Below are 23,332 nucleotides of genomic sequence, written 5' to 3'. Positions count from 1 at the left end.
GATGCTCTTTGTCTACTTTATTTATTTTTAGAGAAAAGAAGGATTAGAGGCAGATGCAACGATTTAAATTACATGTGCAGCTCTGGTTATACTCTAGGATCCAATGCTTAATTTATTGTAAACTTTTTAGTTTTAGATCCCATAAGGATCGATCTCGATCTTTCAAATATTAATATAAATTGCTATGCCACGATTAGTATAAGCATGGGGAGATAGCCCTCACATGCCAAAGATTAGTATAGCACAAGGAAGGCTTGATATATAGGGTATAAAATTTAAAGCAAGTAATTATCAAATTATAACCGAGGTAAACTCATTAAAATAACTAGGTAGCATCCAAGCTAGATGTCACGGTATGTTGTCATATGCATGCATGCATGTAAATAAAAAAAATGCCTGCAAAAATTTAGGTAGATCAAAAGATAAAATTCGGTATGATCTTGATCAACTTAAATTGCCAGCACAAAATCAACTAGTAGAAGGATCTTGTGTAGATCGCCCTATCATGACAACTTCGAGTGCTAGCTAAGAGAGCATGTGCTACAAAGTGACACTTGATTAATTATCACTTGCACAAATTCTTGCTACTTAAACCACACTTTTATACACACTATGCTACTGTATACTACTCCCAGTAGCACTAGTCCTGTAATTAAAATTGTGCTCCTAGTACGTGAGATACCCTACCACTGTAGTTTTAGGCTTGGATGCCTCGGAGTTAGAGCCAGCAGGGGGGGGGGGGGGTTGCCTAGCTATAGTGAGTATGGCTGATCCTTTGGCAAGCATACAAAATTAGTTTTGGGGTCAGGCTGGCTTGGCTGTGGCTGGGGATCCGTATAAAAACGGTTGAAGTGTGGGGTGATGTGTCTGCCATAAAAGGTTAAAAAGAATGGAGCTGTGGGATTGATGCCTCCTGTTTAAATTATGGGAGAACGTGGAGGTTGCAGGGCGCGCGCTCGTTCACCTTGCTGCCCTTCGTAGCTCTAGCTCTACTCCCTCGGTCCCAAAACAAAAAATAACTTAAAAGAAAATATAACTTTTTCTCCTAATACAACGAATTTGAATAGAGGGTTGTCCAAATTCATTGTACCAAAAAGAATCACATCTAGACTGAGGGTTGTCCAAATTCGTTGTATCAGAAAGGGTCACATCTCATACTATGTTAAGTTTTTTTTGGACGGAGGGAGTATGTAGTAGTAGCAGCATCATCAGTTCTAAGGTTGTACCAGAAAGGGTCACATCTCATATGTTAAGTTTTTTTTTGGACGGAGGGAGTATGTAGTAGTAGCAGCATCATCAGTTCTAAGGTGGGAATAATAATTTTAGGATTTTTGATATGAAATGGAATAGTTTCATATTCTAAATACAGGAGTTCGATCTCAGGATTTTAAAGAATTTTTGTTAGAGAGGTAAAAATTTTCGTATTCTAAGAGGGATTCGGAGAGGGATGGAGCTAATTCTAAGATGGTGGCTCGCGTACGTGCCATGTACCTAGGAGTACATTATATTTGTGGATTTGAATGCAACATTTCCACTATTTTCTTTTGTGAAGGGAAACACTAGGAGGGCCGTATAATACACTGTCAAGATAGTGCACTATGCATACACGTTGCAATAATTTAGTGATAAATCTATCCATTATCTTAAAAGAAGAGTGATAAATTTATTATATAAGTTTATCGTGTTTGATAATGTTTGCTATCTTATGACAATAGATTTACATGAGCTACATCTACACTCTAATTCCCTAGTACACACTATTCATGCATCTTTTCTCACACTCTTCATAGCTTCTTGGGCAATTGGCATGAGAAGGGAGAGCTTGGCTCTACACTCTACTTTCTTCTGGCTGCAGGCTGAATGTTGCACATGGGATGGTGAGAAAGTTAAAAAAGAGGGAGAGATAGGAAATTAGGAACAGACATGTCCAGGAGGAGCCCACACAATGCCACCTTGCTTCCTACTTGTGCTCCCTTAGCTTTTGTTCCTTTATTTTTTTACCACTGGCTTTTTATCTTGTCATGGTGGTAGTAACTATTAAGTCATATGTCCAATGCGTAGGAGGGCCAATTCATCATCTGCCAACCTGTTGAGATCTGCGTGTGTAAATTCAGTGTACAATCATGTGGCAATAGCATCCGCATATGTATAACTATCTAGACCAGTAACAAGTGTAACAAACAGTTAGAAAATGCTAGACAAACCAAATTCTAAAGGCATTTTGCACACAAACCTCAAAATCTGAAACAATATTCCAAGTCCAAGAAAAATTTCCTTTTCTTACCTGGATACTAGGGTGGTGTTTGGTTGGAGGGACTAAAGTGGAGCTAAACTTTAGTCCCAGGGACTAAATTTAATCCCTAGTTCCCAAACACCCCCTAGGTAATCTGCAACAGGGCCATCCACTGAGAGTTTGTGCATGGAAAAGGCAGGCCCTCATGCAGAGAGGTGGCTGCAGAAGATTCTTTTGGTGAGAGAGAAGAGTGAACCAATGCTACTTCAACGTACTACCAGTAGTACGTTTTATTCAGGTAAAAGATGGCAAAGTGCACAGGGTAATAAGGTGAAAAAGAGAGAAAAAAAAGAAGAAAATAGTACTGGCTTAGGCACATTGAGAATTCACTGGCCCCGGCAGCATGTGCGGTGACTCCACGGTTCACGAGGCGGTGTTACTTGAGGGCTGGAAACTGGGCGGTATACTGAAGGGCGAAAAAAAAAAACTGGAGAAACTTTCGCTAAGTCAACACCCAGCGTTACACAGGCTTTTCACTAGGTTTGGTTTTATGTGAAGGTGTAGTTTCAACATAGTCCAGGGGAAGAGCGAGGGGTGTTGTCAAGCCCGAACAATAAAGAATGTTTACTAGCAATCGGTAACTTTTAGTACATGGGTTGCCGATAACAGAACAATAAAAATACCGACGGCAGAGCTCGAACAGCTGTCCAACTATCTCAGGAGCCAGCTCCGCCACTGACATAGCCTCTTGCCAGCGAAGAACATTTGGGTATATAAGATATATTATAGGAGTACGAGTACCTCTGGTTTATTGAAATTATTGCACTGCAAAGACACCCCCCCCAAAAAAAAGAGAAGACAATATTAGATGAGCAATTCTACGGTCCTTGAGGAGGTACCATGAGGTACCAAAAATTTAGTGTAAAATTTGGTACCTCATGGTACCTCATAATACCTAGGTACCAAGAGGTACCAAATTTTCAATAGAAAAAGTGGTACCTCATGGTACCTCCTCAAGGATCGTAAAATTGCTCATATTAGATTGTGCAAAAAAATAGTTGATCAATTAATCTCTAAAGCATCATCCTTTCACTTATGCTTATATAAGCCAAACTTTAAAATTTAAAACTTAGTTTTAAAGTTGATTTTGTTGGTTTTTCATCATAGTTTATTTTACAGCACATGCTTTTAAATCTCTAAGGACAGTATGTATAAAAATTTTATCCACATTATTTTTCAATGGCTGATAAGCAATACGGATAAACACGAAGTATAAGCGAAACAATGGGGCCGCTAGTCTCTAATGAATATGATGATAACTGTACACTTGTAAATTTTACAAAAATTCTTTCAACACAGTTCACCTGAAGACTATATTTATATTGAAAATTTTCAAGCGTCTATGTATCATTTTGTCAACAATATTTGGTGACTAATTATCATCACTATGATAGAAAAAGAATATATCCAAAATATACTGCAAACAAAGTCAACCACATAGGAGAAAAAAAAGAGAACAATAATGTTGCATTTTTGTAGAATATCTTATTAGATGACACAAACTCATGATCTCCAGGACAATGAAATGGCATGCATATGCCTTGATCAGGCTGCTAGCTTGTCTGGATCACAGTATTAAACAGATAACTAAATGAACATGATGAATCATCAAACAAATGCATAGTCTTTTTCAATATTTATTATCTTACTCCTATATACATAGAACATGCACCACATTTTATATAGTAGTACATGGAACACTCTATCTTCAGTGCTATATGTCGGGTTTGCTATCCTGGTTTGTTTTTGACTTTACATAGTAGCTTTTATCGGTGTGCTGGTTAGGTACATGTGTGAAGAGGGACATCAGGAAGCAAAAGAGAAGAGAAAATTGAAAATGCTTCCAATTTTGTGGCAGGTAGTACAAATGTTTTATCAAGAAAATATACCGCCTGCAAAAAAAAAAAATCTTCGGAAGGAACCCAAAGTGAATGATTTGAGATCACGCAATACTCATTTCATTCTGTTGGTTGGCTAATTAGTTATAGATGCTTTGTGCCTTCGTTGACACACTCATATGCCAATCAAGCAAATAAACAAGTTTATTTCCAAGTCCAAATAGGAATGCACACATATAGGAAATTTAGCATTCGGCCGGTGGTCTTCACGTTAGATGATGCCATTCAATTAACCAGGGACGACCTTTCAAATAGAGTCATCGCCTCATTGGTGTAGTTACGTACCCTTTGCATGTTTCTAGTTACACACTCAGTAATCCGTTTTTAACGAAAAGGCCGGATTTCACACCCAATCGATTGAACTATTTTTATTAATGCCACACAATGTCTGAAAATGACACCCATTGATTGTGTTGTTAGTAGCACTGTGGACTAAAATAAGATATAAACAGTCATGTCCCGTGAGTACGTACCATCCGCTTAATTGCCGTGAATAGTGGTTAAATGTATACAAAACTCTATCATGTTTGCACAGGATATGATTAATCAACCAACCACATTTTCTTGTTAGGTTATATAGGGGCATGTCATTGACTAATTAAGATGTGTTAAAGTAATCACCAAAACAGCATTTGATATAGTAGGTGTGGCGGTATATTAATCCTTTTTGTCTTCATTAAAATTTGATGGATTTTATACAAAACCAAATTTGACAACTAGATAGGTAGAACATACATGTACATGCTTGCATGTCGGTGCAAACAAAAAAAAACAAACAAACAAAGGCGTGCAGATGAGGAGGTATCATCCATCCTAGGGTGACAAACCGGTAAAGAGAAAAAGGGCATCCTTCCTAGTGCAAGAAAAGGTGATGTTAAAATGATTGGGTCGCAGCTCAAATGATAAGAACAAAGAGAAGCGTTTGGAAGCGGCACAAGTATGCAAAACTAAATTATTAATAGCTTAATATGCCGCCTGATAGCGACATCATGATGTGCTAGTTTCTTTTGATCTGTTGCGTATATTATTGTTTTTTTATCTCTCTATCTCTTTTCATTTTATTATATTAGTGTAACCGCACAGAAGAGAGGAAAAAAAAAACCTGTAAAGTTGCGGCGATTCCAGGGACCTTTTCCAGTGCAGCACGGCTGAAACAAATAAAAAGATAGGAAAATAATTAAAAAAAAGGGTTCCCTCCAACGTCGGGATGAGCTCTGTGTGTCGTGTTCTGTGGTGTCAGTGTCGCACAAAGCTGCAATGCTAACTTAGTTATATATGCATGCATGGCTGCTGTGTGCACCAAGAATTTACCAAAAGAAGCCTCACCAACGTGTATTTCAAATTACCCTTTAAAGGCCCTGCCGCAGGGATACCTGGGACTTTTTAATATCCCAAATGTTTAAAAAAAACTCTAATTAACTACTTTATTATGTAAAAAAAATATCAAAGTTAAAGCTGATTGCAATAGTTCAACTGGAACATATACCTAGCTATTGTGATAAAAAAATTCTAGAGTAGATTATATTACAACATGTTGTATATAAATTTGCGAATTAATTAGGAAAACAAAGCACCTGATGGATTACCTGAACAATTCTTTTTAGCCAGGGGTGTGACCATTTCTTTAAGAAAATTAAATAATGTGAGCTCTGTCAACCAATGAAAGGGTTTAATAAGGCAAACCTTGTCTGGCATGACTAATCAAACCAGTTAAACAGGGAGATGCGTCCAAATGGCCCCTTGCTATATATGTGAACCATGGTCCAGCCGGCGGCTCCCACTGTGCACGCCGGTGAGCCGCGGCGATCGATGATGGTCCAAACGGAAACCCATACATTATCATGGTCCCGTACGTGTTGCTGGAGAGACGATCTGAAATTAGACATCTTTTTCCCTTGTCCTCTTCAAGCTTGGATGCATAGGAGAGATAACTAATTAAGCAGATCCATCGATCCTTGAGAGATAAACCACATGTATATCTAGTTAGCTTGTGTTGTCCATCTGGACCACCAAGTCATCAGGTTTGGTTAGCCACAAAACCTTGCGTAAATCCATCCGATCGGGTCACATGCCGAGGCGTGAGCCTGAAGCTCGTTGAATCATTAGTACTTGCCCCTGAAGAAACAGCTTCGATCTAATCGGCAGATCAGAGGCTGGATGCATGCTTGGATTCCTTCCCTGTCTTTTAACAAAGACGAATTAAAACCCAGTATGTTAACAGACTCCGTGAGAGTTAATGACAGATTAGCACTGACCTTATTCGATGAAAAGGAACCTTCTTTCTTCAGAGAAAAGCTTGAACTGGCTTTAGCCTGTGCAAGGGGTAGGACCATTTCTGTTACAGCAACAATCCAAGATTGTTGTGTCCAGGATGGAGCTGTCAATGGCTCGAGATGTTAATCCTGCCAACTGTTTTCCCCTTTCCATAATCCCTTGTGTGGTGTGCATCTGTACAAAGCTAGCTAAATGGTGCACTTCCATTAACCTTTTAGCAGCACCTACCCAACAAGTGAAGCTAGGACCAACTGTTGACAACAATACTTCAACGACCACAATGAAAGATAGCCGGCCAATTTGGTTGTCCCTGTGAGCACTTGTACGCCATAATACAGGTTCCTTGATGCCGTCAGATTATAGATGCATGTACTCAAATACGCATCATCTGTAAACAGGAAAAGACCGTGAGTGTAACTGAAGATAGCAATCTTGTAAAAAAAAAAGTGTAATAATACGTCAGAGATTTCAAATACTGATATCAGATTGATACCACTTGATTGGCGAGGAAAATGAAGTGCTGGAATCTGGGCCAGGATTTAAGTAAAAGCAGATAAAAGTCACAAGCATATCTGGGCAGGACTAAAATCATATATTCCAACTTGCATATCGGCTTCCAGTGTCCCAAGGTATTTTTATCTTGGGCATCTCATCCATACTCAAATAAGAGCCTGACCCATGTGATAATCAGAACTACTAGTTTCCTTCTCATTAGGTTAAAGTGCCAACATTTCGCTTGTACATCATGGTTCCAGCAAAGATTCCCTACAGTTTCACAAAAGGTACCATCACCTAAAGCACACACTTGAGTGTTACTGTCATTACAGGGCAGTACAAAGTGACCAAACCACAAAAGAATTTATCAGTCAGAAGTCCATTTCACCTTAATGTGCTCAATTACATGTAGAATTGCCACCGTTGCTCTGGTTGTCTTGTCTCATGATTAGGCGAGCGCACCGATGCTGTAGTGCACTAGGAAACTCTTTCTGATATCCGTTAGTGTTAGGTGGTGAAAAAACTTTATTTACAGCGTGCAAAATCCTTCTTCCATGACCATAGCACACATGGCACCCCAGCAATCCATCTGGTTCCAGTAAGAAATAACAGAATGGTACAATGGGAAAAATACTTAAACTTTAAAGCTGATTACTTGGTAGAAATCAAGGAATCAGATTTTATTCACTTTGTCAAAATACCAGCTAAAAAATATCACATATGAGGGAATGAATTCTCTTCCATGTCCCCTACAGGGATGACCGCCAATTGAAATCGGATCTATAAAAGTAAAACGGAAAAGGAAAAAATAGTAAAGCTTCCATTTCTTTTGGTTTCTAATATTGGTAGGAAAAGGGTAAGTAATGTAAAGTAGAAGTGGGGGAATTGTGAGTTGTTGATAGTTATTCCCATGCCAGAGGAGTCCAGCCAAGAACGAAAGCTATACACAAATACTCACTAGGCAACATGGAGAGACATGGCTCCCATGTTATCCCGTGCAACCCCTGTTCCCCACTTGTGCCCTCCCGTTGCACATGGCCTCATAACCAACCCTTCCTCCCCTCCTCTCCTATAGTTAACATTGCCATGGGACCCCATTCCTATACAGAACAATTATCACCACCTTCCTTTTCCCAACTCCTCTGTACCCTAGACTTCTGCATTGGAACAGTGCTCTGTTCTAAGCATTGTATAGCAATATCTCTACCACTATAAAATCAATTCATGAGGTGAATCTGATTGCAAACTTTTATGAATTATTGCATGGACTAAATAGTCTTGTTATAAACAGGAACCAAGCTAAGGATAAAGAAATTCATGCAATTTAATATACAGATGCTAAAAATGCCTAACGCTTAATTGTGAGATTAAGGGGATCTTTATAATGAGCATCTGTACCATATACAGTACTTCAGCTCAGTTAGTCACAGCTACTGTAGAAGATAAATATTCGAAATTGGTGGAGTCCCAGTTCTTTCGAAAAGGACATGTTTTATCATTTTACTTTCATGTCCATCTACACTATCTTTCGTTGTCAGCCCAATCTTGGAGGTGTGTCATAATATCATCTACTAAGATATGACAAAAGTATTCGGGCTAGCGGGCCAGGTGGTTAATTAGATAATCACAGGGGAGGCTTTAGAGCCCATAAGGAATTGCACGCTACAGTAGGAACTGCAATAAAGAATCCCAATATATTGAAACGTTACTGTTGACTGATAGGAACATATGAGCATAAAAATTCCTGTAACTTTCCAGCCATACAAGTGGGTTGGCCTTTGAGGGGTCATTTTCACAGACCATACTTACAATTGCCACAACTTTGATAGAGATATTGTAAACTAGAAGTTAGATAAGGAGTCTGCCGCTTACATATTAACCATTAAAGGAAATCTTTAGATTATCACCGCATAGCCCAAAATAGGAAGATTCTCACCAAGTTGGGCCTCATCAATTGATATGCCGGAGTTCTGATAAGAGTCACGCAGCTACTCGAACAGCAAATGCCAGTGTAAGATTCTTCACCTGAAATAAACATTTGGACAGAAACTGATGTAGTATAGATATCAATAGAACAGATGAAACTCAAAGGATTATTCCAAATAAGTCATCGAATCACATATCATCAATTCTTATATATATAATTACCCACAGGGGGTAAAGAAAAAAAGGAAAAAGAACAGAATCAGAGGAATCAGTGATCAAAATAGCTCCACATATTTCCTTGTTTCTTTTAGGACTAACTGGCTTACAAATGAATAATAAATATATGGAAGTCATTGTTGTATAGAGTTGTTATGTATTGAAGCATGTAGAAATAAGTTCAATATTACTAGTTTGGGTCCCACATATAAAGTATAAAACAAACTGAAAAAACTATGTTAGCTTGAGTTTCACACGGTAATCCTCCTTATCATATTTTACACACGTCACATCAAATAAATTATTATTGCTTCACCAGACATAACTTGCAGTATATGCTAAAGCCTACTTTAAACAATAATGAAACAAACTTACATGCCCTTAACAACTTGACTACTGACCTAAATAACGTTTACATGATGACAGTGCAAGCTGGATGTGATGCATGAAAGATTGTTCAAAAACAAAATAATCATTCACTTACATCGATGCTGTCAATCACTATCCTAGTCAAACTTAACATTTTGAAGGGTTTATTCAGAGGCTATCATTATTATAAAGCCTAAGAGTATATGAAAATCAGGGAAGATTCATCTCCCCATTCAGCCCTTCAGGGAATATGACTTCTGTCATGCAACCCTGACAGGTTATTGTTACTGCAAAAAGTACTGAACTCCAATATCTTTTATTTCCCTTGAAATTATTTGACCCCTGTATTTCACTTTCTATTTGATGGAAACTATTTCGTTGAGTTCACAATAGTAGGAGCCAAAACAAAAATCTATTGCACAGCAGCTGTAAGTGTAAAGCATAGCACTACTAGATCTGTGAAGTCAACTGCCGGGAACCATAGAGAACTCAAAATCAAGTGATTGTGTATTGGAGAGGTAGACAGTGGAATACTTACAGAATGTCTGAAACGACAATGCTGGGACATCACTTATCTAATAAATGAACAAAAGATAGCTATGACCAAGTGAGGCACTGCAATAAGGGGGTAATAATCGATAAAAACTTTGAAGAGAGAGCCGATTGTACCAATCAAAGTACGATGCAAACATAACTATTCCTTTCACTCGATTTCGCAGAATCCCTCTATAAAATTCCCTTGCCAACTCCAAGCACTACTTGTGCAGTTCTGCCCATGCCCAGCCATCAACTAGGATCGTGTTAGGGTTAATCACTACATGAAGTGAATAAAAAAAATATCAACTGACCTTATTGGGTAAAATTTTACAGGCCTAGCGCCCTACCTCTCAAATTAACATCTAGTGAAACTGAATAATAGATAAACAGAGGCACAAAGTGAGTACTGGTTACTGGTAAGGGAAGGGGCGTCACATCGCCACTACAGTGCTCGCGGCTGGTCTCCTCCCCCTCCGAATCGAACCGAGCAGCGCCGGCGAGGAGGAGCCGCCTTCCCCCAACCCGGCAACCCCCCGAACCCAACGGTGCAGAAGGGGTCGGCGGCCGGAGCGGAGCCGACGCGGCGGTTGAAGGGAGTAGCCGAGTTAGGAGGAGGAGCTCACCGCCGTGCCGAGAGTGGGTGCACGCACGCCGCGCCCCGCCGGCCGGCTTGTTCGGCCGGCCGCCGCTCCGCGCGACGCGGCACGGCGAAGGCGCTCGCCTCGCTCCGTCCGTCCCCACGAGCAGAGGCTTCAGCGGGCCGTGTGCTTCGTCACGGGCCCAACAGCAAGAAGCTCAGCTGGAGAAGCAGCCCGTGTAGATGGGCCCGTCCGGTTACCGTTGATTGGCCTCAGTGGTGAAGGAGCCCGTGTAGATGGATCTTCGGCGTGGGGGAAAAAGGCCGAAATGTCACGGGAACCAACTACGGGAGGCCGTGGGCCGCATCCATTAGGATAAGCGGGCTAGATCTATCCATGCGACTAGCGGGCATCAATTCGCTGCGGAAAATGTCTAATTTTTCTTAGGTTGGATCTAATTCGTCTTTTAACCATAAAATCAGATATAATAACCCCTCTAACTATTAAGAGAGTTGAAAAAGATTTCTAAGATAGTATTGCGGGAAGAGGAGAGAGATATGGGGAGGAGGGAGGAAGGAGAAAGGAAGGAGGGTAAGCGAGAATGACATGTGAGTTCCACTTGATATCCTAACATCCTTGTTGGCTTGGTGTTTTTGACCGTGGTTAATTTGCCACGTTAGCTAATGCCATTCTAAATACTCCCTCCGTATCTAAATATAAGAGATTTTAGTCGGATATAATATATCCTGGTATAATGATTCGTTATATTAGGATGTGTTATTTTCAACCAATATCCCTTATATTTATAGAGACAGATGGAGTAGTGTCTTATAAGTTTTTTTTTCCGGTTTTAACGGTTAGTAGAGTTGTTGTATCCAGCAGCTTTACGATCGAGAAATACGGCCTATATTTAAGGGAGTTACAATAGACATTTTCCATTCGGCAAGTCAGAGGTTGACACGACGACGACGCGAGTCACACGACGCGACAGCCTTCACCGACGCACATGGCCGTCCAGCTCGGGCGCATCACGGGGCACGCCGCACGCGGCCCACTCCGTACCGGCCGCGCCATGGATTCCACGCGGTGGCCGCACTCCGTCCCGTGCGGGCGTGCGGCCCATGCTGCCATGGCATCCAATCCGATGCAATCCAACCGACATCTCCGCGGCCGCATCGCCCGCTCCCGTCACCGACGCAACCCACGGTCCAAAGTCCACAGACTTCACCGCCGCTGTTACCGCGATCCCGGGCTCCTCCCCACAGCTGTCGTCGCGTCAACCCATTATCCTTCACCGCCACACTCGCTGACAGGTGGGTCCACGTCGCCGACCCGCACCACATGGCCCACGAGGCAGTCACCCTACGATGTGTGGCAGTGACCCTATGCAGGCGGTGCCTTATATTTAGCGCACAGGAAACCCATGAGAAATCCAAGGTCATCACCACCTTCTTCCTCCTCTTCATTTGCCATCTTTAGTACCACCTCGCCTTCCCAATCCAATCTCGCCGCCCATTAAGGCCCGAGAGCCCCCATTCCGCCAGATCCATGACGGTCTCGTCGCCGTCGGCGGAGGAGCCGTTCCGGGTGTTCGTCGGCTACGACCCGCGGGAGGACGAGGCGTACGAGGTGTGCCGCCGCAGCCTGCTCCGCCACGCCTCCATCCCCGTCGACGTCCGCCCCATCCGGCAGCCGGATCTCCGCGCGGCGGGGCTCTACTGGCGGGAGCGGGGGCCCACCGAGAGCACCGAGTTCTCCTTCACCCGCTTCCTCACACCCTACCTCGCCGGCTACCGCGGCTGGGCGCTCTTCGTCGACTGCGACTTCCTCTACCTCGCCGACATCGCCGGCCTCCTCGCCTGCCTCCCCTCCTCCGACCCCGACCACCGCCTCGCCGTCGCCTGCGTCAAGCACGAGTACGCCCCCGCCGAGGCGACCAAGATGGACGGCGCCATCCAGACCGTGTACCCGCGCAAGAACTGGTCGTCCATGGTGCTCTACAACTGCGGCCACCCCAAGAACGTCGCCGCGCTCACCCCGGACGCCGTCAGCACCCAGACCGGCGCCTTCCTCCACCGATTCGCCTGGCTCGATGACGACGAGATCGGCGAGATCCCCTTCGCCTGGAACTTCCTCGTCGGCCACAACAAGGTCGACCCCGCCGACCCGTCCACGCAGCCCAAGGCCATCCACTACACCTCCGGCGGGCCGTGGTTCGAGAGGTACAGGAACTGCGACTTCGCCGAGCTCTGGATCAAGGAGGCCGACGAGCTCAAGGCCGACAAGGAGAAGCAGAAGCAGCAGCAGATCGTCATGGCCAACGGCGAGAAGGAGAAAGACGAGGAGGGGAATTGAATCGAATCCAATTGAATTCATTGTGCCGCATTGCGTTGCAATTTTGCATCGAATTGGTTCAAATCTGTTGTTTATTGGGTTGGGGTTGGGTGGTAGGCTATGAGTGGATAGCTCTAGTATTGGTAGTAGTACGCTTTTGTGTAGCGGCAAATCAATCTATCTATGAGTCCTCAATGTTCAGGAATTTTAATTCTTTTGGCCTTTGATCAATTGACCATGTACCTGTTTTTGCTGTTTCTGAATACTGATCATACTGGCTAGCCTTCTCTAATGCTGGAATTGAGAAATCAGGTTGGGTCTCGAGTGTCCCGTGAGGGAATGAAATGTGATCATTTTCCTTTTGCAGTGAAGATTTTGTGCCCATTTCATCAGTTTGCAGGTAGCATTATGTTCATATGTTGATGTCTGCATTCAACCGATTCAGGAGATTGGATTTTCATTTGGTGATCTGAACCTCAGAATGTTCCGTACAGCCGATACAGATAATCTGAAGAGATACCTTCGTTTTATATATCTGTTACTACTAATTAAATTAAAGCTCAGTGACAGATCACAGATGCATGTTCTTTGGAGATTGGACAAGACCAGCTTAAAATGTGTCCTGTCATCCGTACATTGTACTCCTAATCACGTGTAGTGTACACAATACAGTACTACTATTAGATCTCAGTGATCACTGCAGTGTTCTGGTGATCACTGTATTCTGGTCGCCTGAATTTTCTCTCTTGATAAGAGAATCCAAAGCTGACTGAGGTGGTGTTTGGGTGGGAGGGACTAAATAAGTCATTATCACATCGGATGTTTGGACACTAATTATAAATATTAAACGTAGACTATTAATAAAATCCATCCATAATCTTGAACTAATTCACGAGACGAATCTATTGAGCCTAATTAATCCGTGATTAGCCTATGTGATGCTACAGTAAATATTATCTAATTATGGATTAATTAGGCTTAAAAAATTTATCTCGCAAATTAGCTTTTATTTATGTAATTAGTTTTGTAAGTAGTCTATATTTAATACTCTAAATTAGTGTCTAAATATAGAGAATAAAGTTAAGTCCCTGGATCCAAACATCACCTAAACTTTAGTCCTTCACAAAAAACATAAGGGGGTGTTTGGGAGAGAGGGGCTAAACTTTAGCTATCTCTTAAGTATTCAGTCCAAGGATGCAAGCAAAGCATCATGCTGGATGGATTGCTGAACAATTTATCCCATTGATCAATGCCTTTCTCAACATGTTGTGAACTTGTGATCTGAAAGCAAAGTATCTGGTCTCTCTGAACTCTGAAGCTTGGAACCAGCAGCAATTGGTGTCAGTAGTCAGCAACTGTGTACTGAAACGTTGGGTTTGCTGTTTTGAGCCCACTGTAATGCATGTGCACATGTCTTGGCTGTAAGCTGAATACTGAATTCGTTGCAAAATGCCGTATGGATCACAGAAAGCACAGCCAGAATGGATCAGTACATTGGTTCCTGCCTGAGAATGGTTGGAATCTGATGAGTTGCTTGAATTCCTGAAATGTGGTTCCAAACAACGTGTGTAAATTTCCATTCAGAAATACCACATGTAAACTTCAATAGAGGAATTGATCATTGTGAGCTGGTTGCATCTTTGAGGCTAAAACACATTATGTTCATCGATAAAGTACCTCAAACCTTGAAACCTTGAAGAGTGGAGTTGAGGCATCCGGACAGCAGAGGAAGAGCGTGTTGCAGCTGAAGACTGAGGAGCAAATGAAAGATAGCGGCGGCGGAGGCCAATCGTCTTCTCCGCGGCCGGTGGATGTCGCCGCCGCCCACCGGCTTCCAATCGAGTCGCCGCGCTGATCGATGGAGCAAAAACTCTCAATTCCATTTCCGGAGTAACAAGTACGGGCCGCACGTAGCCCGCACTCCCTTTTCGGCCCAATTACTATATAGGCCGCACGTGTTGCATCCCAACAAATGGGCCAAAAGTAATTCGCAATCCAGTCCGGACCGACAGAGTTGGACGTGGCCAGCGAAGTGGGCCTTGTGGGCCATCGCATCGCACCACTGCATTTTATGGTTTGTAACAGGAAAATATGTTGCAACTTTGACGGCATTTAAATTTCTTCAAAACAAGAATATTTTGAAACTACACTGAACAAAAGTCACTGTGAAATTATCTAGTCCTGATGTAGTCTGTCTGTGATTTTGTCATGTATTTCCTTTTTTCCTTTGGTATACTTTGGAACGACCAATTGACAAGTATAGGTTGAATTCACATTGACCAGAAGAAATATACCATACATTATTTCATGATGTCCTCTATACATGATGATAATTTATTGCCTTTCGGTTAATGTTTTCATGGTATCAGGCAGTATTTTGCTATCGTCTACATTACTGTGTACCCTGGACCGCCTCCACCTTCTGGAACGGTCCATTCGATGTTTTGCTTTGGATCTTTGATGTCACAAGCCTGCAGATACCGTCAACATTTCATTCAGTTACAGGAAACAAAAGATGCAAATGTCCATGGACAACTGAATCAACATGGAGGCAAATACCTTGCAATGAAGACAATTTTGAGCATTTATGTGAAGCTTCTGGTCACCTTTCTCGTCGGTGACATACCTGCATGAGAACATGTATGGCAGAAGTGATTAGCAATCCTTGTTTGGGCATTCAGTACTTAATTGTAGGTTATCTTTCATTCAAGTAAGAAAGGCCAATTTCCTTACTCGTAAACTCGAGCTGGACAATAATGTGACTCTGGTCCAGCATACAGAGGAAGATTTACTCTCTCCGGTACTGTAGGATCCCTCAAACGGAGATGAGGAGGTTGATCATGCTCATGGTTTGTGCTGCTCCTGTATAAATGAGATCATACATGATCAGTGTACAGAATATGCATGTAAATCACTCCACATTACATTTCAGTTCATGAAAAAAAAATGGAGAACGATAGCCATTCACCCACTAAATTTGATGAATCTGCCGCCACTATACTACATGTGACTATTAAGAAAAAGCTCTAAACCAATTCACAGGAAAGCACTATTGCTTCTAAAAATTGTGAACATAACTTGAAACTTTGAAAGAAAGAATTCTAAAGAGTGATGTCTAAAGAGTGATGGACGTCATCATTCTTGCTGCATATCTTACCTGTATAAAGAAGTTGGTACGTCAAAGGATATTTGACCATCTGGTTTCGGATATTGAATAGGCGAGTGCAAACTGGCCATCTGTTCACAAGAATGTGTTTGGTTAATGTCAGTAGTGAAAAAATGAAACAATGTGCTTTTCATTTATGCTAACAAAGAATGTCTATATTAGATGAGCACCAGCAGTACTTGAAACTCACATCTGTTGCTTCATGGTCAGGTATCCCGTGCTTTAAGGTAAAGGGGGACTTTCCTTTGAATACGTATCTAAAAATTGAACAATAACAACAAACGTCAGCGAACCAAGTAGAGTATTGACTTCATCCCAAAAGAAGTATAGAATATTAAGTAATATTAACAAATTAGTTGGGCCTCACCGTTCCAGTGCAGACAAGGCAATGCCTGGAATAAATCCATATTCAAATGCCTGTAACAGAATATAAATAAATCTGTCTGCTCAATAGCTTCAGAAAGGAAAAAACAGAAACTGCATATCCTCACTTCAAAAGCTTGTATGACGGAATACTTAATTAGACAAAATAAATGTTCAGGAAGTCTGTAACAAACATAATCACATACTGGTCTGTAATTCCGAGCTCTATAAAGCTCTTCCCATATCCATGACTTCTTGAGATTCTCCCAATAGAGTTCCATCGAAGATCCTTCAACAAGAGTTTTGAAAGTTGCTTCTGCAGCCAGCATACCTGTTGTACACATCCAACCCTTTAGTACATGGCTTCTCAGCATACTCTACAGTTAGCACACATGATCTACCATTTTTGGTTGAGAATAATGTGCCACTTTAAGGAGATCAAAATGTGTACTCTGAAAGAAATGTAAAGTAATTGACATAAAAGTGAACAGGCAGCACTACAACATAAAGCTCAAAGCATCACGTAAAGAGATACCTGACTTCATGGCTGTATGAGTTCCTTTTATTTTGGGAACATTAAGGAACCCTGCAGAGCATCCAATAATTGCACCTCCAGGGAAAACTGGATTTGGTATTGACTGAAATTTTACATGAACATTATCAGCACCCTATCAGTAACTATTGCTAACAACTAAAGAAAACAAAATACAGGAGACCTGACTGAATGACGGAGGTAAAAGCTACAGTGTCGAAACATATAGCATAACAAGAACACTATAACAATGCTGTGTCTCAAAGTTCATGTACCAGTTAACCGGAAACACCAGGTGAATTGATTTTGATGTAAAATGCTTGTAATGTCATAAACCGGCAGATGCCCAATATAGTTATGCGCAGAGTTTACATATCATATGAATCTATTTACAACAAAATTTTCATTTCTTTGACATGCCACTTACTTGAAAACCACCTTCATTCAACGTACGAGCACCATACTGAAGAACTGTTCCACCATCCAAAATTGTCCTGACAGCAGGGTGTTGCTTGAATTTCTGAAATATAAAATATGATTGCATAATGCTTAGAAGAAAAAAAATCGACCATCAGGAGTTCAGGACTATACTAGTACACTACCATCATAAAAGAACATACCCATAGAAATTTGACTAACCTGGAATTCATCGTATGGGCTCATGAAAGGATTTTGATAGTTCAAGGCAACAACCAGACCTATCGCTAACTGAAATATCAGAGCAGAGATAAAGTAAACACCACTAAGCGATAAAGTAATCAAAATTTCCGGGGAAAAAACTGAGCAAGTTATACATTTATCCACTCTGCAAACAAAAGGCCTTATGATAAGGGATGAATTAATGGTTCCTCCTTTAAACCCAAATTATAATCTGTAAGCTGTGAACTTAGGTTGTGGAGAAGGATGCATCTATCATGTAAGATAAATACATTTTTACATCTTTACACAGATGACAGACTTCACTGAACATATATTTGCAAAAGAAAAGAGAACTCATAAAGGGATATTGTAGCAAATAACAGAAGAACTACCTGTCTATCATCAAGGTGATACATAAATGATCCTCCATATGTTTTCGAGTCCAAAGGCCACCCTACAGTATGAATCACAGAACCTGGCTTGTGCTTTCCTTCCTCGATCTCCCAAACCTAAGAAAGCTTCCAATTAGTTTCAAGTGGCACTGCTAACTCGTCTGTAAGTCATTTTAAGGAAAAGAATGGAGATGTTTTGAAGATAAAGCTAGTAAATCATAGTTCTATAAGGAACAAACGAAAGCATCTAATGGAATTCCTCAAAAATAACCATAAGTTCTTTATTAGAAAATATTTTTGAAGTGTTTGTGCATGGGTGATTTTGAAAATGTTAACATAAAAGAGTGTTACCTATAGTTTGCATATATTGCATGTATAATGTGGTATGGGACTGATTTAAGTCAGACGATTTTCACACATACACACACACACACACACACAAAGGATCTTGTTTTCCTCACGAGATATATGAGTTGGTTTGATAAGATTTGAGAACAAGGCATTTGGAAACTGAAAGTGGTATTACTGAATATCAAGGTACCTCCTTAATTCCAAGAGCATATGTCTGATGCTGGCCTTGCCCACTCTCTCTGAGCTTGTGGTTCCTTATTATTTTCTGGAAAGAGAAAGAGGGAAGAATAACATGATAAGTGTTAGCACCAAATGAAATATATATATAAAAAAGAACATATGAATTTCATAAAACTAGATTTATGCTGACCTCTGATAATGAACCTCGGCAACCCTCGGCCAACAGTGTCATTCGCCCTGCATTTTCTAAGTAGCTGACCATGAGAATAGACACGTGAGTGGAACCACCAGCTTGGAACAAATGGGTACCAATTTTACAGAAAGAACAACGTCAACAGACTGAAAAGGTTTTAAAGACAAACAATAGGGAAAACAAAATCACTATTATCTGCCTATACAAACAACGGAAAAAAAAGGAGCAATTGATTATCTCAACATTATGCACTCAATAAGGATGGTTACTCGCCTCTTAGTTCAACACCAGGTTGAAAAGTTTCCCTTTTGGAACCATCTTTAGCAATACCAACATCATTGGTTGCAACGCCTGTAACTATTTGATTTTCATCATAAAGGATCTGTTAGAGAAGAATTCAGACAGATTAATATTAGCCCTTTGACAGAAGAGTTCCACAACTGAAAAATGGTGGTACCTCACTCGCAGCAAAACCTGGATATACTTCAACACCCAATTCTTCAGCTTTGGAGGCCATCCATCGCACCATTTGGCTCAAGCTGGACAATATTAAGCATTGTTTCTAAAATCAGATACTGTCGAATAAGTGAAATATACTAGAACTTTGCATAGATGAAGCTAATAATTAGAAGAAAATCTCAGCACCTTATCACATAGTTTCCCTTGTTATCGAAAGGAGATGGAAGTGTCCATGCCTTATTCTTTGTCAACAGCCAGAACTTGTCAGATGAGACGGGGACTCTTATTGGGGTCTATCAAACACACAGTAGGCACATAAATATCAATGCCTTATGTACTTAGAACTAAATTTACTTTGTTACTGAAGTGTATTTTGCTATCATTATTCAAGGAACTGCCATATCAAAAGGACCAGGTCTTATTCATTGGGAATTTGGGACATCTCATGATGCAATTGTTAGTTTGAAACTGTTACTGAGCATCAACTAATTAAATTTCGCCCCCCCCCCCCCCCAAAAAAAAAATAAATAAATAATTATTATTATTATATATCGTTTATTTCTGTGCATTTGCCCTACGCAAAGCAAAATTAGGGAGCTGAAACATCCTCATACACCAAAATATCCATGATTTCCCATGATCAAATGAACCTCAGGCTTCTGATGAAGGGATCAACCATAGTTAATTTGCACTTGGTCTAGAGTCTAGACAGCAGAATGGCCAACTAAAACATACTTATATAGCATATCCAGTTTAGAGCAGAGAAGGGCATACATCCTCTTGCCTCCACTTCGGGATGAGTTCATCCAACGCTCGTGGCTCGAACACGTTCCCCGACAATACATGCGCACCTGCAGCGAGAGCAAGCAAAATCAAACAAACGCCAAATTACACGAGCAGGAGTAGAGTAACGCCATCGCGCACTGGCGTGCTAAGACGCAAGCAACCGGACCGAAGGGGGAACCGATTCCGGAGGAAGACACGCACCGACTTCGGAGCCCTTCTCGAGGACGCAGACGGAGAGGTCGGTGTCGGCGTCGCGGCAGAGCTGCTTCAGCCGGATGGCCGCGGCGAGCCCCGCGGGCCCAGCCCCCACGACCACCACGTCGTAGCTCATCGCCTCCCTGCCCCCGCTCAGCCACCTCGCCGCCGCCGCCGCCGCGCCCCACCTCGGCGCGCGGTGGCCCGACGCGTGGCCAATCCCCGCCGCCGCCGCGCGGAGCACTCGTTGCATTGCCGCGGGAAGCTTCCCGATCCCGAGCCGAAAGGGAGGAAGGAGAAGGCCGGGAAGGTACGGAACTGTGGAGGAATGGGAGTGGCAGTTGAGCTCCGCGACGGGACGGCGATGGGATTAGGTCGCTGAGGTGGAAGAAGACGAGGACGAACAGTATTCCTTTTTTTTTAATTGAAAACTAATACTCCCTCCGTCACAATATAAGGGATTTTGAGTTTTTGATTGCAACGTTTAACCACTTGTCTTATTCAATTTTTTTTACAAATATAAAAAATGAAAAGTTGTGCTTAAATTACTGTAGATAATAAAGTAAGTCACAAATAAAATAAATAATAATTTTAAATTTTTTTAAATAAGACGAGTGGTCAAACGTTGCAAGTAAAAATCTAAAATCCCTTATATTACGGGACAGAGAGAGTAATAATAATTCGCTCTGTTCATGGGCTGTTTCCGGGCTAGCTTTATGGGCCTTTGAACACTTCTACTAGTTTTTGGGCCTTACATAAATGGGCCGTTACATGGTGATGCAGGCTGGAGTTTGGGCCCATCGAACAAGGAGCATGGTATTGCTGGGCTTCTTTCGGCCTGCCCCGCTGTTCAAGGATTTAACCTCGATTTTGCTATTACATCCATCATCGAACAAAAAACTTGTCAAGAATAAATATAGTATAATTATATTGTAACTTACGTTTAACTAAAGTATAACTTGTATTATATTATAGTTGCATGTAAACTACAGTGTAATTATGCTACAATTATACTATATTTAGATTTTACAAAGTTGTCAACAAATGTTAGAATATAACATAGTCATTACACAAGTACGTGGTTGTCTCGAAGAAAAAGGGAGTTACAATGTTGCCATCACTGGCCATAGATGATGTATACGTATACACGTCCTGTACTTGTCTCTGAACACAAGCTACGATACCCAGCTAGTTCCAGAAAAGAAAAGCAGAGAAGAACATCTGAAGCAATGCCAGAGGAAGTGCCACAGCTTCAAGTCAAGCTATCCTGCTTTTGCACGAGCGTGTAGTGTTGTGCATAGACGACGGAAGGGGATAAACGCCTGTGATTTAGCCGACAAATCCCATTTAGGACAGATGACCAAAGCTAAACTATGCTGGTTGCTGCCTTACAAGGAACATCCCTCCTGCCTCCTGATTCCTGCACACACTGCCCGGCATCTCTCTCTGTCTGGGTCAACGTACAAATCGTTCTAGTTTTCTACTACTATATATTGTATACTACTAGTATATTTGATCAGGTAAGTGCTAGAGAACTGTGTATAGCTAGCACAAAAATGTATTATAATTAGGATTGGTTTAATCTGTAAATGTGTTGCACTCCAACCAAGCACAAGTCCCCATCAGAAGTTTCAGAGCCATTAGACAAAGGGTTGCACCACACTCTGAGCTGCCTGCACGTAGCTTCGTTTCTGTACTTCTCTATTTGGATGCCAAACCAAGACGCTTGTCCCAGTTAGTAGGTTCAAGCAACAAGAACAGAAAATAGTACATCTCTTCTACGATTAATATTATTCAGAGTTTCGGACACATAAACTGGAGCTAATCAGCTAATCGCAGCAGCGTGCAAATAATAGAGAGAATCTCTTATATGCCACTAGAATTTAACCAGTTCCCTTATATGCCATTTAAAATTGGCTTCTCTCTTATATGCCACTAGTTCAAGTTTTTCCACCCTTTTATGCCACTCCCACCACTATAGTGTTAGTTGACTGTTAGTCAAAGGTTAGTTTTTTCATAAATGACCAATATGCCCTCTCAACTAAAAAATGTGTAAACTTCAAAAAAATCATAACTAATTTATTTTAAATCCTTTTTGGATGAACAAAATTTTATCAGAACCAGTGAAAAATGCTCTTTATATTAAAAATATTGTTGGAAAACTGCATGTTTCATGCTTACATTGAAAATTTATTTGTGATGGTAATGGCTAAAATTGCATGTGATGCATAAAAAATCAATTTTCATATGTTGTATCCAGTATAGCTATATTAGTACTAAAATACCTATTATTAAGGGCAAATGAGTCTTTTTACAATAAAGTTAACGGTCAACTGACGGTGGACTGACGGTAATGGCATAAAAGGGAGGAGAAACTTGAACCGGTGGCATAAAAGGGAGAAGCCAATTTAAAGTGGCATATAAAGGAGCCGGTTAATTTAGAGTGGCATATAAGGGATTCTCTCCAAATAATAATATTTGGAGAACAAGGACACGTTTTCAGTACCGGTGCGATAAACAAATTCAAGTACAGGATCGTAGAAGATATAGCTTATGGATTGCAGCGTCCGACGACGATTCAGCCGACAAATTTGCTCGCGCCGGCGACGCTGTCCGGTGGTTCGACGAACAGGATTTCTATCGCTGAATCCTCCACACGAACGATCTGTAATTCGTGCGCCCATGCAACTCCAGGGGAGTTGCAAAAATTGCAATCTCTTCCAGTCAATGACGCAACCAGATGCAAAATTGTGATCCTACTAAAACCTTTTTTTAAAGACTATTTCAACTGATGAAAAGTTTAGAATCACGCATAGTTTCAAAGCTGCTGTTCCAATCAGTGCATTTGAATAGGAGTATAGGACCCCATGGGTAGTACTATTTTATGGCTCGTTGCGAAGCTGTTGAGCTTGGAAGTTAGATGAACACAGTCTTGTCAGTTCTGATGTCCATTTTGCTCATTCGCTCCTCGCACGTAGCTTCCAAGCACACTGCAAAACTCCCCCAAAATTATTATTTTTCCCCTCTGAATATCCATATATCCATTGCACCAAACGATTGAATTGGTGGTACGGCAAGCAAAAGACATGGCATATTTATTGTCTCTAAATTATATATTTAGTAGCCGCACGCACGGTTTAGGAAGATTGTTCTTGT

The 23,332-nt window shown here is 41.4% G+C and overlaps 2 protein-coding genes and 2 long non-coding RNA genes across 8 annotated transcripts; 1 reads left to right on the top strand and 3 right to left on the bottom strand.

The window, feature by feature from the left end:
* Positions 1-1,646: 1,646 nt before the first annotated feature.
* LOC136353660 (uncharacterized) lies at positions 1,647-5,753 on the bottom strand. The gene is made up of 2 exons (XR_010737041.1): positions 5,294-5,753; positions 1,647-2,096 (listed from the first exon to the last, which is right to left on the bottom strand). It is a non-coding gene; the product is annotated as an uncharacterized lncRNA (long non-coding RNA).
* On the bottom strand, positions 5,749-10,784 carry LOC107278116 (uncharacterized). Of its 4 annotated transcripts, XR_010737039.1 has the most exons (8): positions 10,416-10,784; positions 10,141-10,285; positions 10,010-10,046; positions 8,897-8,985; positions 7,349-7,549; positions 6,959-7,230; positions 6,447-6,853; positions 5,749-6,373 (listed from the first exon to the last, which is right to left on the bottom strand). It is a non-coding gene; the product is annotated as an uncharacterized lncRNA (long non-coding RNA). The 4 variants fall into 4 exon arrangements; XR_001540654.3 differs by lacking the exons at positions 5,749-6,373; positions 6,447-6,853; positions 6,959-7,230; positions 7,349-7,549 and having other exon boundaries at positions 8,636-8,985; XR_010737040.1 differs by lacking the exons at positions 5,749-6,373; positions 6,447-6,853; positions 6,959-7,230; positions 7,349-7,549; positions 10,010-10,046 and having other exon boundaries at positions 8,636-8,985.
* Positions 10,785-12,020: 1,236 nt separating this feature from the next.
* LOC4349117 (protein CDI) lies at positions 12,021-13,286 on the top strand. The gene has a single exon (NM_001423086.1). It carries the CDS (start codon positions 12,135-12,137, stop codon positions 12,939-12,941), a length of 807 nt encoding a protein of 268 aa, NP_001410015.1. The 5' UTR covers positions 12,021-12,134; the 3' UTR covers positions 12,942-13,286.
* A 1,797-nt stretch (positions 13,287-15,083) lies between these two features.
* Positions 15,084-20,579, bottom strand: LOC4349116 (electron transfer flavoprotein-ubiquinone oxidoreductase, mitochondrial-like). 2 transcript variants are annotated; one of them, NR_186722.1, is made up of 18 exons: positions 20,183-20,579; positions 19,970-20,046; positions 19,382-19,488; positions 19,194-19,275; positions 19,010-19,118; positions 18,734-18,797; positions 18,554-18,628; positions 18,013-18,129; positions 17,621-17,689; positions 17,409-17,501; positions 16,985-17,087; positions 16,656-16,780; positions 16,454-16,503; positions 16,277-16,343; positions 16,078-16,157; positions 15,654-15,782; positions 15,480-15,546; positions 15,084-15,391 (listed from the first exon to the last, which is right to left on the bottom strand). NR_186722.1 is itself a non-coding variant. In NM_001423087.1 (18 exons), exons 1-18 carry the CDS (start codon positions 20,427-20,429, stop codon positions 15,308-15,310), a joined length of 1,728 nt encoding a protein of 575 aa, NP_001410016.1. In that variant the 5' UTR covers positions 20,430-20,579; the 3' UTR covers positions 15,084-15,307. The 2 variants fall into 2 exon arrangements, 1 of the variants encoding a protein (NP_001410016.1); NM_001423087.1 differs by having other exon boundaries at positions 18,734-18,780.
* Positions 20,580-23,332: the final 2,753 nt, after the last annotated feature.

The sequence above is a fragment of the Oryza sativa genome, chromosome 10 (assembly GCF_034140825.1).
Source record: "Oryza sativa Japonica Group chromosome 10, ASM3414082v1".
NCBI lineage: Eukaryota > Viridiplantae > Streptophyta > Magnoliopsida > Poales > Poaceae > Oryza > Oryza sativa.
The sequence above is the reverse complement of the archived record's forward strand: the minus strand, read 5'-3'. Positions and strand labels throughout refer to the sequence as shown.